The 19180-nt window shown below is 42.3% G+C and overlaps 1 protein-coding gene across 1 annotated transcript; it reads left to right on the top strand.

Annotated features, from left to right (window-relative positions):
* The first annotated feature begins 229 nt into the window (after positions 1 to 229).
* Positions 230 to 18872, top strand: rps6ka4 (ribosomal protein S6 kinase, polypeptide 4). Its single transcript, XM_030746630.1, has 18 exons — positions 230 to 1190; positions 3040 to 3111; positions 3654 to 3721; positions 4151 to 4301; positions 4511 to 4626; positions 5755 to 5862; positions 6020 to 6100; positions 6401 to 6504; positions 12151 to 12301; positions 12401 to 12562; positions 12757 to 12882; positions 13539 to 13672; positions 13790 to 13883; positions 14054 to 14224; positions 15891 to 16082; positions 16164 to 16323; positions 16435 to 16598; positions 16680 to 18872. The coding sequence occupies exons 1-18, from the start codon at positions 1103 to 1105 to the stop codon at positions 16890 to 16892; spliced, it is 2355 nt and encodes a 784-aa protein (XP_030602490.1). The 5' UTR covers positions 230 to 1102; the 3' UTR covers positions 16893 to 18872.
* Positions 18873 to 19180: the final 308 nt, after the last annotated feature.

Below are 19180 nucleotides of genomic sequence, written 5' to 3'. Positions count from 1 at the left end.
AAACTTTTTCTAATGGAAGTGTGTCAGAACCACAATGAAAAGGCAAAACAAAGAGGAAATTTCAGCAATCTGTTCGTGCATCTTTTTAATTTATCTACTTGTATATAGAGACATTTTTTGTCATTTCTCGTAGGCGTAGACGCTAAGCCGGCGTTACTGGCACAGCTTTGCCCGATTCCTCTGAGCTCTTGAGCAATCTCGCTCCGCCCACTCCCACTGGTCACGTGACTGACCGTCGCCCAGGTTGTGTCGGAAGCATCCTGGTGTTAGCAGTTTTCTAGCCGCTGACAAAAAATATAAAGTGAGATGAAATTTTCATAATGGCGGAACATTTCAGCTGGTGACTATTGGTGACAAAGAAGACCAGGAACCACCCACATTGGCCTTTTCCAACATGGTCAGTTCGCTGGTAGTTGAAGAGGCCAGTTAACACAGCTAACAAAACACCAGCGGTTAGCTAACGTTCAAACTTTGACGGAGAAATGCAGTAATTTGCTACTTAGCTGCTACCGCTACTCTGTCAATTTACTACCACACCAGCCGGCTAGGTAACACGTCTTGTTATTGCACGCTAATTAGCGTTTAGGCTGTTTACACAGGTGTTTATATAACCGAAGGGTTAACGTTATTACCACTTAACGTCAGCTAACTTATGAATAATGACTAGTTATGCAGCTAATGCTAACGTTAGCAAGTTAAACTATTAGTAACATTTAAACTGCAGCTATCACATACAGTTACTCAGTGTATTTGAAAATAATACGGACGGTCACACAGATAATAGTAACGCAAAGAAAACAACAGCTTCTAAGTAGCAGGAATATGAATCTTCTTTCTGATTGATTTCGACCAATCACGTGAGATAAATGATGCCAAACACCAGGATGCCAAACGATTGGGGATTAAGGCTTGGGCAGCAGCATTGTCTGGAAAACAGCTGTCCGCTCATTTCGGTAATCCTCGTCTCCTTCACAATGCAGCTACAGTAAATTGTTTTAACTGCTGAGTGTATAACGCAAAAAAAAAAAAAAAAAGAAAAAGAAATAAAACACCAGACAAACCAGTTTCATCGCAAAGTTTGTAGTCCACTTTTCTTTAAATTATGTCTGGGGACGCATCTGATAGTAGTGAGGACTCTGATGGAAAAACAAATGAAAAGGCCTGGACTGTCAAGCATCAAATCACCAATGGTAAGTCACGGGTACTGTCTGTTATCAGCGTATGTAATCATGATCATAATCAGAAAGGAAACACCTGGGTACTGTAATTCATCTCATCATTTAAATAATACCGCATCAGTGCAGTTAATGTTAATTATTTTTCTGGGGTGCTGGTTCAGCTGTGTACAGCTAACTTCACATCTGGTATCTTTTTCTTTTTTCTTTTCTTTTCCCTTTTAAGACGTTCCTCCTAATTTAAAATATGGGTTGCACAAAACTAGAAACACTTAATACACTGGGGTTGCATTATATTGCATTGCACCTTATGATGCGGGGCAATAGAATGCAACTATAAATTCTTCTCTGAAATTAGGCCATGCACACAGTGGTAGTCTCAGTAAAAATGATTTAAAGTCAGTTTTCCTTGACTTTACTTTGTTGCATGTCTTTCAGATTTTTTTTTCTTTGATTTTGTGACATGGCTTTGTGACTTGGTTTAGCCATTTGCTAAGCTTGTGTGTGTGTGTGTGTGTGTGTGTGTGTGTGTGTGTGTGTGTGTGTGTGTGTGTGTGTGAAAAGTTTATGTACACTGTCTTCAGAAAGGAATGCTCTCTCTCTCTCTCTCTCATTTTAGAATGTAATATTCTTGAAATTGATCTATTTTGGCAGTAGAAATTAACTGATCATAACAATAAAACTAATATTTTTTTAAGGTTATCATGTATTATCATTATTTTTGTTTCAGTGTTATTTTTAATTTTGTGAAGACTACAGAATTGCTGCAATGCTGTACTTCCTCTTAATCTGATTAACCTGGAGTGCACTTGAGATTAAAGAACATAATTTGTCATGTTTTTCATGGATGCTGTATCTGTCATTGAATTGATTTTAGAGTGTAAATTTACAAAGACATTCCTCACAGATAAGATCAAATAAATCAGAACAGCTGTTGTAGTGTCCCTCAGTGAGTTGTAAATTCAGGTTGTAGATCTGGCTGTCCTGTGATAAACAGTGTGAGTAGATGTTTTTCACCAACCATCACAGGAAAAGTAAAAGGATACACTTAATGGGTCTTTGGTTGGATTGTAGATTTTGATTCAAGTGAAGCAATGGGTAGAGAAAAGTACATCAAGGCACATTTATAAATTGCAACACAGGAAATGGCAAATTGGGAAACATTTGTGTCTTTTGCTTTTTAACCCTTCATAGTGCACACGTTGAAATACTTTGAAACTCAAAATTTCAACCTTAGAGTTTTATTGGAGGACTTAAGAGTTAATTACTTTTGTGACATTTTTCAAAATGTTTAATTTTTATGTAGGAAATCAAAGTCAACGAAGTCACCATATTTGTTTCCTTGCTCGTAACTGGTATAAAGTAAAATAAAAAAAAAAATCCAATAAGTGTGTGTGTGTGTGTGTGTGTGTGTGTGTGTGTGTGTGTGTGTATGTATATATACATATATATATATATAAAAATGCAGTAAAAACACATATATGATTAAAGGAACGTGTATTTTAGAACACTATAACAGATTCATTACAACATCACTTTTGAGAACATTACAACATACACATTATAAATTTATACAACATTAGTCCATGTCTTCATGACCACATACTTCTTAACCACACTGAGGCGTGGGATTGGCGTCATATATAAAGTGTGGGAAATTACCAAAAACAGTCACTTGCCCAATGAAGGGTTGTAAAATCAAGCCAGAAAATTTAATTACATGTTATGTTTATTGTGGAGGGAGCGTCTCTTAAACAGTAGACATCAGAAATAGCTTTTAGATTGTGTTCACTTGTCTCTTTAAAACAAAAATGTGTAAGAAATTTGAACACTGTTCTTGTATTTCATTTTTCTTTACCGCTAGCTAACCTCACAGGTCACACTGAAAGAGTCGGCATGGAGAACTTTGAGTTGCTCAAGGTCTTGGGCACTGGAGGTAAGGATCTGCACCGAATATAATGAATCCAGATAAAGCTGTTTTCAAAGGGTGGTTATCAGTATACCAGTATTATCCTGGTTGATTCTCCTGCCCTGGGTAATATTTTGAGGGCAAAGTGTTTATAATTGATAGTTGTAACCTGTAAGTGAAAGTGGCCTACCCCTCAGAAAGTAGCAGTAAAATGTATGTTTAAAATGCCATTTAGGTCCTCATTTAAAAGTTATATGAGAGGTATCTGATTGTTTTTGAGGGAGACCATATGCTGCTGAAATCTATGTTATTAGATCTCATTGGTCTTGATTAGCTAGAGGACATCTTAGAGGCTTTTTCCATCAACAAATCAACACCTGATTAAAATTAGTGAGCATGATTCTGTCTTCGGCAGATTTGAATAATGTTTGCACCTGTTCACCCTGTATTCATGTCTTGAAGTGGGACACCAGCTCATTAAGGCACAATCTGATGGAGTTTCTTTGTTTGCTGTGTTTTGCGTGTTTACCACCAGCAGTGATTTGCAATATTTATTTGTGTTTGTTTAGCTTATGGCAAAGTGTTTTTGGTCAGGAAGAACAGCGGTCACGATATGGGCCAGCTCTATGCTATGAAGGTAAGTTTATTAGTGTTAAAATCCAGTTAATGTGAATCTCAAAGCAGCTTCTTAGCTAAAATGTAAATTACTAGGCTGTGCTTTGAATTCAATCATTAATCATGCTTTTATTAACATTTTGCAACCATTTCAAAAACTTTTGGTCTTCTATATAAAATGTAAATGATTGTTGTCATCTAAAGGCAATATTAGATTAAAAGTATTATCATGACAGCACATCAAATGTTAAAACTGAGAAATTCTCCTATTTTTTCCTGATATATTTGCTCATTTTGGATTGGATGCAGATAGTGGGGTTGTATAATGTGCTTTCCTAGGACATTATTGCAGTGTATTATTTAGATGGACACCCCCAAAGTGAGGCGGCATTCACTGAAAGTTCACAAATGGAATGGAGAAATTTTATTATTATTTTGGTCACTGCCCTAGGTGTTAAAGAAAGCAGCTATTGTACAGAAGGCAAAGACAACAGAACATACTCGCACTGAGAGGCAAGTCCTGGAGCACATCCGCCAGTCTCCCTTCCTGGTCACTCTTCACTACGCCTTTCAGACTCAGAGCAAACTACATCTCATCCTGGGTGAGACACTGTGGTGGGACACTGGGAAAAATGTACCACATATGGAGAACTCTTCTCTCTTGAAACACTGAATAGATGTCTTCTTTATGTTTCTGTCTTATACCGTATGTCTTTTATGTTGGCTTTTTTTGTATAATGTGTGTTTGTGTAGTTCTTTGTATTATGTCTATTCAAGCTCCCTGTGTATTTGTCTGTGTGTGTGAGTACAGACTATGTGAGCGGCGGGGAGATGTTCACTCATTTATACCAGCGGGATCACTTTCCAGAGGAGGCAGTACGGATTTATATTGGAGAAATAATTCTGGCTCTAGAACACTTGCACAAGGTGAGCATTACGGTTTCCAGCTTTAACACTTAAACCTACCTTAACTGGATTTTTAGATATAAATACTAGCATTATGCCTTCCATGTTGCCAAGTACTTGCTGCTTACACAAACTAAGCAAACCCGGCAACATGATACTTATCATAGAATTATTATCTGTTAAACTTTATTCCCCAGATTATTGTTAACATTAGCTCCTTAAACACTAGATTGCATGCACATGGTTGTATACAGATGAAGACAGCAGTGTTGTATTTCTGTGTATACATCCTGCTATCTCTGTTCAGAAAGTACTGCTTTTAAACTGAGTGGCATTGGTAAATTTTCATTGTGTAAACAGACTGTTGAAGCCAGCAGTGTTATACACCCCATGTCTGAAAAGGGTGTTTGTCATTTAGTGCTGAAAAGGAAATCTCAGTTTCTTTATTGTGAGAAGTACTCTATCTCAGAGAAGTGGTTTCCTAATGATGTTTCACAACTACTTCGGCTTTAAATGTAGTTGTAAAGTAGGTGCACGCCAGTGGCCTTAAATGATACTAATGATTTCTTTGAGTACTTACACAAATCTCTGCGTGGAGGGTGATTGGGTGCATTTTCAAGGTCCTTTTGAAAACGTAATGATTGCATTCCTGAGGTTTTATTATTTAGCCACCAACCATCACTTTCTAAATTATGACCTTGACTAGGTATTCTAACCTCACATTGCAGCACTTAAGTTATGAGGTAGTGGATTTGTGCAGCTTGTGATTAAATTAGTGTCCACACAACAAAACTGGTTGAAAATTGTGCAGACTTTCATGAGTTGTTCTTCTTTTTATATTAGTATTAAATAAAAGCATCTAAGCAGCAGCAACTTTGGTGACTAGTATTTCCTGAATCATGGGCTGTGCTTCTGTTTGTGCTGTTGTTTAGGTAGTTATTTGCTTTGACAGATTTTGGGATTAGGACCCCTAGATGAAATTGGAAAATACTGTGATTAATGAAAATAACCAATGCATAAGTGGTGGCTTTTTCCTTCTTTGCTTGTAAAAATGTTTATTGTGTTTTTCTGTTTATACTGCCCACTGTCTGTGTTCCCAAATTACTGCTCTTAACATCAATGCCACTGGTAAATTTTCATTGTGTACAGCTTGGGATTGTGTACCGAGACATCAAATTGGAAAACATTCTTCTAGACAGTGATGGCCATGTGGTATTGACAGATTTCGGGCTCAGCAAAGAGTTTCTGGAAGAAGATGTAAGTAAACCTAAAACTATATCCTCTAAATCGGCGCATAGGAGTGTGTACATGTAAATAATACATGAGATGTTCAGCTATTACCACAATCCTAACTGTATTCTGTTGCTGTGAAATAAGTTTTTATAATTGTGTGCTTGTTTTCTGATCAACACAGAAGGAGAGGACCTACTCTTTCTGTGGCACCATTGAGTACATGGCTCCTGAAATCATCAGAGGGAAGGCAGGGCATGGCAAGGTAAACATAGGACAGAAAGGGAACAAACGCGGGGTTTTATGTTCAGACAATTTTGGCTATTTAAAAGATTTTGAGTGGTAACAGTTTGTAACAGTTTTTGGAAACATTTAAGACTGCAAGTGCTTTAAGACGACTTTGAACAAGTGCAGTGACTCAAAGATGAGAATAATATCTTTGGTTATGGAAGGCAGTATTGCGTCAAATAAACCAGATTTTTGTGAATAAATACATAGTGGGTGCCTTATCTTCTAAAATTTGTTGTCCTCTGTATTATGCTTTTCAAGCTGTATTCTGCTTCAGTCGGTAGATTGGTGGAGTCTTGGGATCCTGATGTTTGAGTTGCTGACGGGTGCATCTCCTTTTACCTTGGAGGGAGAGAGGAACTCCCAAAGCGAGGTGTCAAAGTGAGTGCTGCTGACTCCCATCTCCACAAATTACCTGCCACATTCTGAAGTCATTTGAACTGTCTCAGTTGCAAACCTCATAAGCCATATTTTATTCACACCATAACAGAGAAAACATATCAATGTTTATCCATCCATCCATCCATTTTCTTCCGCTTATCCGGGGCCGGGTCGCGGGGGCAGAAGCCTAAGCAGAGAAGCCCAAGCTTCCCTCTCCCCAGCCACCTCTTCCAGCCCATCCGGAGGGACCCCAAGGCGTTCCCAGGCCAGCCGAGATACACAATCTCTCCAGCGTGTCCTGGGTCTACCACGGGGCCTCCTCCCGGTGGGACATGCCCGGAACACCTCACCCAGGAGGCGGCCAGGAGGCATCCTAATCAGATGCCCGAGCCACCTCAACTGGCTCCTTTCGATGTGGAGGAGCAGCGGCTCTACTCCGAGCCCCTCCCGGATGGCCGCACTCCTCACCTTATCTCTAAGGGAGAGGCCAGCCACCCTTCGAAGGAAACTCATTTCTGCCGCTTGTATTCGCGATCTTATTCTTTCGGTCACTACCCAAAGCTCGTGACCATAGGTGAGGGTAGGAACGTAGATCGACCGGTAAATCGAGAGCCTCGCTTTTACGCTAAGCTCCCTCTTCACCACGACGGACCGGTGCAGCGTCCGCATCACTGCAGAAGCAGCCCCGATCCGCCTGTCGATCTCCCGTTCCCTTCTCCCATCACTCGTGAACAAGACCCCGAGATACTTAAACTCCTCCACTTGAGGCAAGAACTCGTTCCTGAGCCGGAGATGGCACTCCACCCTTTTCCGGCTGAGGACCATGGCCTCAGACTTAGAGGTGCTGATTCTCATGCCAGCCGCTTCACACTCGGCTGCGAACCGTTCCACTGCGAGCTGGAGGTTCCCCCGTGATGAAGCCAACAGAACCGCATCATCTGCAAAAAGCAGAGATGTGACTCTGAGGCCACCAAGGAAGAAGCCTTCCGCCACCTGGCTACGCCTAGAAATTCTGTCCATAAAAATTATGAACAGAATCGGTGACAAAGGGCAGCCCTGACGGAGTCCAACACCCACAGGAAACAAATCCGACTTATTACCGGCTATACGGACCAAGCTCTCGCTGTGGTTGTACAAGGACTGAATGGCCCGCAACAATGGGCCAGACACCCCATACTCCCGCAGAACCTCCCAAAGAACACCCCGAGGAACACGGTCGAATGCCTTCTCCAAGTCCACAAAGCACATGTAGACTGGTTGGGCAAACTCCCACGCACACTCGAATATCCTTGAGAGGATAAAGAGCTGGTCCAGCGTTCCACGACCAGGACGAAAACCGCATTGTTCCTCCTGAATCCGAGGTTCGACTAACGGACGCACCCTCCTTTCCAGCACCCTGGCATAGACCTTACCGGGGAGGCTGAGGAGTGTGATCCCCCGAAAGTTGGAGCACACCCTCCGGTCTCCCTTCTTAAAGATGGGGACCACCACCCCGGTCTGCCAATCCAATGGCACTGCCCCAGATCTCCACGCGATGTTGCAGAGGCGTGTCAACCAAGACAGCCCTACAACATCCAGAGCCTTCAGGAACTCAGGGCGAATCTCGTCCACCCCAGGGGCTCTGCCACCAAGGAGTTGTTTAACTACCTCAGTGACCTCACCCCCAGTGATGGTCAAGTCATCCCCCTCATCCCCAGACTCTGCTTCCACTACAGAAGGCGTGTCAGTGGGATTCAGAAGGTCCTCGAAGTATTCCTTCCACCGTCCGACTATAGCCTCAGTTGAAGTCAGCAGCACCCCCCCCCGCACTATAAACAGTGTGAGTGAAGCACTGCTTTCCCCTCCTGAGTCGCCTGACGGTTTGCCAGAATCGCTTCGATGCCGTCCGAAAGTCTTTTTCCATAGCCTCACCGAACTCCTCCCACACCCGAGTTTTTGCTTTGGCCACTACCCGAGCTGCATTCCGCTTGGCCTGTCGATACCTGTCAGCTGCCTCCGGAGTCCCACAGGCTAACCAAGCCCGATAGGACTCTTTCTTCAGCTTGATGGCTCCCTTCACCTCCGGTGACCACCATCTGGTTCGGGGGTTACCACCACGACAGGCACCAACCACCTTGCAGCCACAGCTCTGAGCAGCCGCCTCAACAATGGAGGTGCGGAACATGGTCCATTCGGACTCAATGTCCTCAGCCTCCCTCGGAATGCTGTCGAAGTTCTGCCGGAGGTGGGAGTTGAAGATCTCCCGGACTGGGGCTTCTGCCAGGCGTTCCCAGCGCACCCTCACAATACGTTTAGGTGTGCCAGGTCTGTCCAGCATCTTCCCCCGCCACCTGATCCAACTCACCACCAGGTGGTGATCAGTTGACAGCTCAGCTCCTCTCTTCACCCGAGGGTCCAGAACATACGGCCGCAGATCTGATGATACGATTACAAAATCGATCATCGACCTGCGACCTAGGGTGTCCTGGTGCCATGTGCACTTATGGACATCCTTGTGTTCGAACACGGTGTTTGTTATGGACAAACTGTGGTTTGCACAGAAGTCCAATAACAAAACACCATTCGGGTTCAGATCGGGCAGGCCGTTCCTCCCAATCACGCCCCTCCAGGTCTCACTGTCATTGCCCACGTGAGCGTTGAAGTCTCCCAGCAAGACTATGGAGTCACCAGATGGAGCACTCTCCAGCACCCCACCCAGCAACTCCAAAAAGGGTGGGTACCCTGAACTGTCATTCGGCGCATAAGCGCAAACAACAGTCAGGACCCGTTCCCCAGCCCGAAGGCGCAGGGAAACTACCCTCTCGTCCACCGGTGAAAACTCCGACGTACAGGCAGCAAGCCGGGGGGATACAAGAATACCCACCCCAGCTCGCCGCCTCTCACCGAGGGCAACTCCAGACTGGAACAGAGTCCAGCCCTTCTCCAGGAGACTGGTTCCAGAGCCCAGGCCATGCGTTGAGGTGAGCCCAACTATGTCTAGCTGGTATCTCTCAACCTCACGCACTAGCTCAGGCTCCTTCCCCACCAGAGAGGTGACATTCCATGTCCCAACAGCCAGTTTCGATAGCCGGGGATCGGTCCGCCAGGGCCTCCGCCCTCGGCCACCGCCCGACACACATTGCACCCGACCCCTACGACACCTCCTGCGGGTGGTGGGCCTGCAGGAGGGCGGGCCCATGTAACCTCTTCGGGCTGCGCCCGGCCAAGCACCACGGGCTAATGCCTGGCCACCAGACGCTCTCCCTCGAGCTCCCTCCCCAGGCCTGGCTCCAGGGTGGGGCCCCGGTAACCCTATCCCGGGCAGGGTAAACTGTTCCCTTGTTTTTTCCCTCATAAGGGTCTTCTGAACCGCTCTTTGTCTGGACCCTCACCCAGGACCAGTTTGCCATGGGAGACCCTGCCAGGGGGACAAGCCCCCAGACAACATAGCTCCTGGGATCACTGGGACACACAAACCCCTCCACCACGATAAGGTGGCGATTCACGGATGTTTATATCGGAAAAAAATGTGCCATTGTAATTAGGTCTTTTTGAATTTAATGCAGCAACACATCTTTAAAAAGTCAGGACAGGGGCAACAAAAGCCTGGAAAAGTAAGTGGTATTAAAAAGAAACGACTGGAGGAACATTTTGCAACTAACTAGGTTAACTGGCAACATGTCAGTAACGTGACTGGGTATAAAAAGAGCATCTTAGAGAGGTAGAATTTCTCAGAAGTAAAGGTGGGCAGAGGTTCACTAATCTGCAAAAAACTATGTCTACAAATTGTGGAACAATTTCAGAATAATGTTTTTCAGTGCAAAACTGCAAAAACTTTGAATATCTCATCATCTGCAGTACATAATATCATCAGAAGATTCAGAGAAATGGAGAAATCTCTGTGCGCAAGGGACAAGGCTGAAAATCACTATTGCCTGTGATCTTTAGGCCTTCAGGCTGCACGGCATTAAAAACAGAAATGATTCTGTCATGGAAATCATTGAACTCAGCAACAGTTCCAGAAATCATTGTCTGTAAACACAGTTCACCGTGCCATCCAAAAATTGCTCTATGATGCAAAGAATGAGCTGTCAAAAGCTGGCATTTTCTCTGGGCCAAAGCTCATTTAAAATAGACTGAGGCAAACTGTTCTGTGGTCATATAAATTGAAATTTGAAATTATTTTTTAGAAAGAGTGACGCCTCATCCTCTGGACTAAAGAGGAGAGGGACCATCTGGCTTGTTATCAGTGCTCAGTTTGAAAACCTGCATCTCTGACGGTATGGTGGTGCTTTAGTGCCTATGGAAAGGCAGCATCAGTGTTGAAAGGTATATACAGGTTTTGTAGCAGCATATGCTCCCATCCCGAAGACAATTTTTCCAGGGAAGACCTTGCATATTTCAGCAAGACAATGCTAAACCACATATTGTAACAGCATAGCTTCATAGTAGAAGAGTGCTGAACTGGCCTGCCTGCAGTTCAGACCTACACTCACTGAAATCATCTGGAACATCATGAAATAAAACATATTACAAAGAGTAAGGACTGTTGAGCAGCTAGAATCCCGTATCAGACAAGAATGGGACAACAATCCTCTCCCAAAAGTGCAGCAGCTGGTCTCCTCAGTTCCCAGTTGTTTATGGACTGTTGTCCCAATTTTTTCTCAATGTTTTGCTGCCATCAAATTCAAAATGAGCCAATATTTTTCTTAAATATATTTTTATGTAGAATGTACTTCTCTTAATATATTTCTCAGTTTAAACATTTGATATCTTGGGGGCGCCCGTGTGGCTTAGTGGTGAAGCCGGTTACCACATACATATGCCGCATTGCAGTGCGGGTTCGAGTCCCGGCTCGTCACCAATTTGCCCGCTTGTCTTCCCCTGTATCTTTCTCCCATTTCCTGTCTCTCTCTACTGCCCATAAAAGCTGCGGTGGCAAAAAAATAAATAAAAAACATTTGACCTATTGGGCGCCCGGGTGGCTCAGTGGTGGAGTGGGCGACCACATGTATATGCCACGTTGTGGTGGGGGGGTGCGGGCTCAAGTCCCGGCCTGTTGCTAGCTTGCCCGTGTGGCTTCCCCTATATCCTTCCCCCATTTCCTGTCTCCCTCTACTGCTAACAAAAAGCCACTGTGGCCAAAAATGAAAAAAAAACAAAAAAAAAACACTTGATCTATTTTCTATGTGCTATTGTGAATAAAATATAGGTTTATGAGATTTGCAGGTCATTGTTTCTATTTTGATTTATATTTTTTCACACTGTCCCAACTCTTTTGGAATTGGGGTTGTATATTTATTAGCAGATTTGGTAAAGAACATAGATTGAAAAGGAAAAATGATGAGGTCATTGTTTATAAACTTTGCACCAATGCAGTTCAGACACTAGCTGGCCGCTTACCCTGTTAAAACTGTGATGTGTTTTCTGCTACAAGTGCTGAAACAGTACTGAGAGTGTTGTAAACAATGTGAGTGGGAGCAGCTGGGCAAACTATGTGATGCCACAATTTCTGCATGATCCCAAGAATAATTGTCTGCCTTATGTTGTGTAAAAATAAAATCATACTGACCTTTATTGGACAACATAAATGTTGATGCAGTTAGATTCTTGTTTGGGTATTTCTGTATGTTAACAAAATATCTGTGTCTTCCCGTTGCCTTTCAGACGTATTTTGCGCTGTGACCCACCGTTTCCCTCTATGATTGGACCCATTGCTCAGGACCTGCTGAAGAAATTGTTGGTCAAAGACCCTCACAAGAGGCTGGGATCTGGACCACGAGGGGCTGAAGATATCAAGTCACATCCATTCTTCAAGGTCCGATGTCCTTTAACTGCCAATCAGTTAAACATTTTTCTTCCCCTGTATCCTCTGTTCATTCATCTATATATTTCTTCCTCCTTTTTTGCCTCACAGGGACTGAACTGGGATGACCTAGCACAAAAGAAGGTGCCTAGCCCATTTAAACCAGAACTTAAGAGCGAACTTGATGTGGGGAACTTTGCAGAGGAATTCACTGGGATGGATCCTGTGTACTCGCCAGCGAGCACACCTCCAAGCACAGATCGTCTGTTCCAGGTCAGTCCTCACCAGCTCAACAGTGAACCCAGTAGGGCTGCAACTATCGATTATTTTAGTAATCGAGTAGTCAATCAGTTATTCTATCAATTAATTGAGTAATCAGATAAGAAATATGTTTAGTATGTAAAAAATGTTTTCTATTCAAAGTGAACTCCCTCATAGTTAAACCCAACACATCTCCTGTGTTTTAGGGCTATTCTTTTATTGCACCCTCCATCTTGTTCAATAAGAATGTGGTCATGGGAGACTTTGTAGAGACCCAGACTGGTGCTGACCGGCCAGCTTCTGCTTCTGTTCAACGCAGTGCAATGTTACAGGTATGGATCTGTATGGGTGTAAGCTTGGAGACCATTTTGGATTTAATTTTGAAATGATTCAGTCATAAGCTGTTTATGTTTGAGGGGGCGAGAGCTTTGGTTTCAGGAATGTTTGTTAAGACAGAGTGTACCTTATTTGTGATAAATTTATACAAGGCACATCTTCTTTTCAAGTATATTCCCACCCTGTTTATGTCAAACAGGAGGCTAAAATCACATGGTGGTGTGTAGCACATTAACAGTTAGTCAAAGGTAAATGGACTGGTTCTTATATAGCACTTTTTCTACTCTACATGAGCACTCAAAGCACATTCTATGTCTAAGTGCTTTCAGTCTCTGATTATTAGATGATCTGCTCTTCCTCTTGTGCTACACCTGTTTAAATACATGTAGTGTTTTACAAGGTGCGACACGTCCCCTTGTAAAGTAATGTAGTACAATTCATAGTAAAGTTTCATCATTTGGTGATACTTATTCAGTTAAAGATACTTTTATTTAAAGATACAACAGCTGAATTTCAAGGTTGTTTCATGAAGAGTTCAATGTATCCCTTTAACATTGCTGGGAGCCATGTCTTAATGCCTCTAGTGAAAAACAAAACAAATACACACTCATAATTTCCATTAATGGCTCAATGCTATGTTGTCTTTGTTCAGGAATCTCAGTTTTTTCAGCACTATGAGCTGTGTCTTCAAGGGCCACCCCTAGGCGAGGGTAGTTTCTCTGTGTGCAGGAAATGCAAACACAAGCAGACTGGCCATGAGTATGCCGTCAAGATCGTCAGTCGTAGGTGAGCAGAGATGAAATACTTCTTAGTACAGTGCTCTTTAACAGATTTGTCTGATTTACTGTATTACCATTGGATGGTAAAAGTGATGGAATGTCCTTAATGTTGTTTCTTTGTTAGAATGGAGGCAAACACTCAGAGGGAGATTGCTGCCTTGAAGCAGTGTGAGTCTCACCCCAACATCGTCAAGCTGTATGAGGTCTTTACTGATCAGGTACAGTGAAGAAAGCAAAGGATCCACAGTGGCTGACTTAATGCATTAACACAACAAGAAGCAAATATAAAGACTACTTTACAGCTAAAAATTATATAATGCTTAATATTAAACTACGTACTATATTAAAAATATGACCCCTCACACCCTTCTCTGCATGTTTTTGTCAGTATCACACATATTTAGTGATGGAGCTTCTGCGAGGCGGGGAGCTTTTGGAAAGGATCAAGAGGAAGAAACTCTTTGGTGAGGCAGAGGCCAGTCAGCTGTTACAAAGCCTGTTTTCAGCTGTCAGCTTCATGCACGAGGCTGGAGTCGTACACAGAGATCTCAAACCAGAGGTTGGTGGTGATTTGATAACTTGATCATCACACACACACAAACACAAAACTGTGATTTCAACAACTGGGCATCTGCTCTCTTGTATGTGAGAAGAATGTTTTCCTTGTGCACCCCCTAAAATCAATATAGGCTTAAAAACAACCAGTTTAGGTGTGCTGATCATTGGTATTTTTTCAGCATTACTTTTATTTGATGTAATCAAGGTTAAAAACTGTGAACAACTAGAAGGGCACTCAGTAGAGCGCCAGATTTCATCGCCATAGATGGAAAAATTCATCTATTGAGACATGAATTGTAAAATGTAACCAATGAGGAGAGAGAGATTTTATTTTATTTTTTTTTTTTTACACTTTTGGTGACTTTGACCTTAACCATTAAATCATTTGTTCTTGGGCCCTTAACGAATATTTCCACAAAGTTTCATGAATTTTGGTTCCAAACTTTTTGAGTTTGGAGAAGGTGGTGTGCAACTAAAAGTTACTTATCACTGAGCAGCATCCATAAACTATACGGGGGCAATGCACAGATATCTGCTAATTAGTGGTAATAAGAGGCAACACCATCCATCTTCTTAGGGGGCTGAAGCCTATCCCAGCTGTCATAGGGTGAGAGGAACCTGTCATAGGGCTAACACAAAGAGACAGACATCCATTCACATTCACACCTGTGGGTAATTTTGAATCACCAGTTAACCTAACCCCACTAACTGCATGTCTTTGGACTGTGGGAGGAAGCCGAAGTACCCGGAGAAAACCCACGCAGACATGGGGAGAACATGCAAACTCCACACAGAATTCGAATCCAGGACCTTCTTGCTGCAAGCCAACAGTGCTAACCACCGTGGCAGGCAGCACGCTAATAAAAAATGAATTCACCAAAACTGAAGCACAAGCAGTATTTTTCAGACAATTCCATTTAACACGCTCTCAAAGGCACTAACAGCACAAACACACAGGATGGTTGAGTGACTTTAGTTGATGTAATTGAGGCCTAGCAGACACTGATTGGCTGCTCCTTGTGTTGGAACAACTGTCAGTCAAAGCGGCTACACCTGTAACATCAGCATTAAGACTGATAAGTTACAAAAAACCAAAATGCTGTTTAGTTGGGTAATTTAACACGGAAGTCTATCAGGACTCAATCTTTTATGGAGCCAGCCTCAAATTGTCAATTTAGGAACTGCAGTTTTTGGCACTTTTGTGTTGGCTTAATTTATCACCTCTGGAGGTTGCTGCTTGGCAACAGTGCATGACGTATCTATTGTGATGCTTTTCAAAATGAAAGCAGCAGATTTCACACACACACACACACACACACACATCCTCCCCTCTTCAGATGGCTTTAAGGTTTAATCAACTGAACAGGCTTTTATATGGTGTGCATAGAAGTTGTGAATGAGGCATGTTGGCAAATATCACCCATTAACTTTGAGATGTCTTCATTATTTTTGAAGCATATCTAAATGCATTTACTGGTTGGAGAGTTAAAACGGTTTATCCACACTGACTAAAACTACCATCTGTTTACACATGAGTTCTGGTACATGCCAACTGGTGATAGTAGTTGTATTTACTAATAGCCTTTGCTCTGTCAGGAAAATTTAATCTTTAATATGTAAGAAAAATGGGAGAAAAGCCTCATGGTTTTTGTTTGTTTATCTTTCAGAATGTGCTGTTTGCAGATGAGGGGGAGGACTCTGTGCTGAAAGTAATAGATTTTGGATTTGCTCGCCTGTGCCCTGCAGGCAGTGCCCCCTTGCAGACTCCCTGCTTCACACTGCAGTACGCTGCACCAGAGCTTTTTGAGAGTGCAGGATATGATAAATCCTGCGACCTCTGGAGTCTTGGGGTCATCCTGGTAATTGAATCTGAATATGTTGATTTTTATCACCGCTCGTCTGACTGAAGTACTAATGACCCTTGTGTGTGTCTTCATCAGTACACCATGCTCTCAGGCCAGGTGCCATTTCAGAGTGAGCAGCGTGGAATGACCTCATCATACGCTGCTGACATCATGCAAAAAATAAAGGAGGGTGATTTCTCATTGGATGGGGAGCCCTGGAAGGGCGTATCAGAGGACGCCAAAGAGCTTGTTAAAGGTTTGTTTGTTCTTTGATCTGAACTTTGCTTTAGTTAAGATAAATATTGCTTGTTGAATTTCCCCTCGTGTGTTGCTTATTTGTTTGTGTTTGTTTGTTTCCTGTTTTAAGGCCTACTAACAGTGGATCCAGAGAGGCGTCTCAAACTCTCTGATCTGAAAGAGAACAGCTGGCTTCAGGGTGGCGCATCCATGTCCACCACACCTTTGTGCACGCCAGATGTGCTCGAGTCCAGTGGGCCTACTGTCCGCACCTATGTCAATGCTACCTACAAGGTAATGAATTAGTGTGTAAAATTTCTAAAAGAATTTTTAAACACATTTTATCTCACTTCTGTTGTCTTCCTTTCTCCCCAGGCTTTCAACCGAGGTAAGAGAGAGGGCTTCTTTCTGAAAAGTGTCGACAATGCTCCTCTTGCAAAACGCCGAAAGCTTAAGATGACAAGCACAGGGGTAGAGACCAGATGGAGTTCATCCTCTTCTTCCTCCTCTTCTTCCACTTCCTCCACTGCCTCTGCAACAGCGTCCAAAGCACAGCCAAAGCAAACCATGATCCCAAAGCAGAGCTAGCCTGTCAGCAGAACAGTGAGAAAGTGTTATGTGCTTGTACAGGAGCACAATGTCAGACAAATCAGAACACTGGCTTCGGTTCATGTAAAATTGAATTCCACTTTAACAGTTACAGGTTTTCATTCCTCACGCTGTATTCTTTAAAAAGCAAACGTGTATTTTCTTTGATGGAAAAGAAGGCCTGGCCTTTAGAAGCTTTTATTACTTATTCAGTATTTGCTCACTATATTTTGGTGAGTTTACACACTAAAAGTTAGAAATTAGACATTTACCTGGTTTCACTGTGGGTACGAAACAGTGCCTGGCTATATAGGGAAAAGGGAAGAATGGAGCCATAAATAAGCAGAAGCCATATAAAAAGCAAAAGAAGTGAACACATCCATTCAGTCATTGTGAAGACACACACATTTGCACACAGCAAACAAGCAGTCCTTCCAGCAATTTGTGGGCTTGATTCTTTGATTGTAGTGTCGAGTTTGTTTCTTTTAACTTTGCCACATATAATAATTAGCAAAAAAATGGCAGACGTCTTGCCTCGAGTGCGGTGCCACATGCTGGCACTGTGCTCTGTATAAAGAAATGCTTTGTGAGAACCAAGATTTTTATTCTTAGTTGAGATTGAGTAAAATGTTGGTGTTTGCAGCAAATTTCTGGAAGGATTGAGCACAGAGAGATATTATTGCAGTGTGCATATCCTTAAGGATTGCGTAGGGTGATTAACACTGTTGGTCTTTGCGAAGTAGCTGCACCTGCAGGACACTACTGACTGTATGCACCGCGATGAACACTTTGAGGAGCTTGGATTATGTGGCTGTGCTTTGAGAGTTGAGTGAGTCCAACAGTAGCGGCTGTAAGAAGACCTGGAGACACGGAAGCAGACATGCAGTGGAGTGCGATTTTTCACATCATGCTTGCTGTATATTACTTGCATTCTTGTGCCAGTCTGAAAATTTCTAGCATGCTAAACTGTTGTGATGATGGACTGTAAGAACTTTTTCTATTTTTGGTATCTTTGACTCATTGAAAAAATGTCACTTGGAGTATTTTTTTTACGCTACCAAGTGCAGCTCAAGTGTTTGCACCTAGCTGGGAGCCAAATCTGGCTGGCGATTTTGAACACGTCAACTTTGTGAACTTTGAATGGTTATTATAGTTTTTATTTTTGATGGCCTCAAAGCAGCGCCATATGCAGGTGGCAGTCTGATTGGATACAGTGAAAGATTGATGCTCAACAATTAAGCTCATCTGGGCTGGCTTTTCTCTCTTTTTTTTTTTTTTCCCACAAGTGATTTTAAAATATTTTATGGCTTTGAAATTCAAATTATTTTCCAGAATGAGACACTTAATTGTGACTTTTTTTTTTAAGGATGGGGGCACCATCCTATGAGAGCTTTGTATATAATCATGCTTTAGAAAAGAAAAAAAAATGTATGTAATGATTTCAAATTGTTTGGATGGTATATTGTAATGTTTTTAATGGAATTGCCTTTTTTTTAATTTTACATGTTGCACAGTCAGTTGATCAGTTAAACACATTTCAGCTTTAAAGGTGCTTTCACTGATATTTATTTCATGTAATTGATTTTAATGCTGTGGTAATGGGATTATCATAATTTGGCTCTTGTTGTGTACCAGCCCTGTATGAATGTTCCTGTATGATAACTGAGTGGCAGTGGGAGATTGGTTGTATTGATATTTCTGAAGCAGATGAAGCATAATTGCAAGTTACTGTAATATTTTCCTGTTGTTGTTTGCAGCCATTGTCTGTTTGAAGGTAACTGGTTGTTTGATATTTTTACTTAAGAAACTGCTTTTATTGATGTTGGTATTATTTTGCTGTCACAGATATTTTCTCTTGTCTTTCTAAGCATTATTTTACTGAGTTGCACTGTTTCTGGTGTTGTTGCTGGGATTTGTCTTTTTGCACCGTGACCTTTTTTTTTTTTAGCTGGTGCAAAATAAACATTACTTTTCCATAGATTCCTGCGTGTTTTGTCTTCTCAGTGTTATAACTGTGCTGTAGTGCTTGCATTTGTAGTTCTCAGGGTTGTGCATTATAAAATGAGACCAATAATGAGACTTTATGCAAACACATTTCATTGTACAGGAGGTTTGATAATACTTCTGTTTGACTAAGGCCATTTTATAAATGGGCCTTTTTTAGCAGAAGGAGGGAAGTGGCCATGGTTTCCACATTCATTTTAAATTGGTCTTGGTGTAAAGTCACAATCATTTTTAAAAAAAAAATTTTATCCACGTTTAGATTCTACAAAAGAAGATCTTGGATG

This window comes from Archocentrus centrarchus, chromosome 14 (assembly GCF_007364275.1).
Source record: "Archocentrus centrarchus isolate MPI-CPG fArcCen1 chromosome 14, fArcCen1, whole genome shotgun sequence".
Lineage (NCBI taxonomy): Eukaryota > Metazoa > Chordata > Actinopteri > Cichliformes > Cichlidae > Archocentrus > Archocentrus centrarchus.
This window is presented reverse-complemented; position numbering and strand designations above follow the sequence as displayed.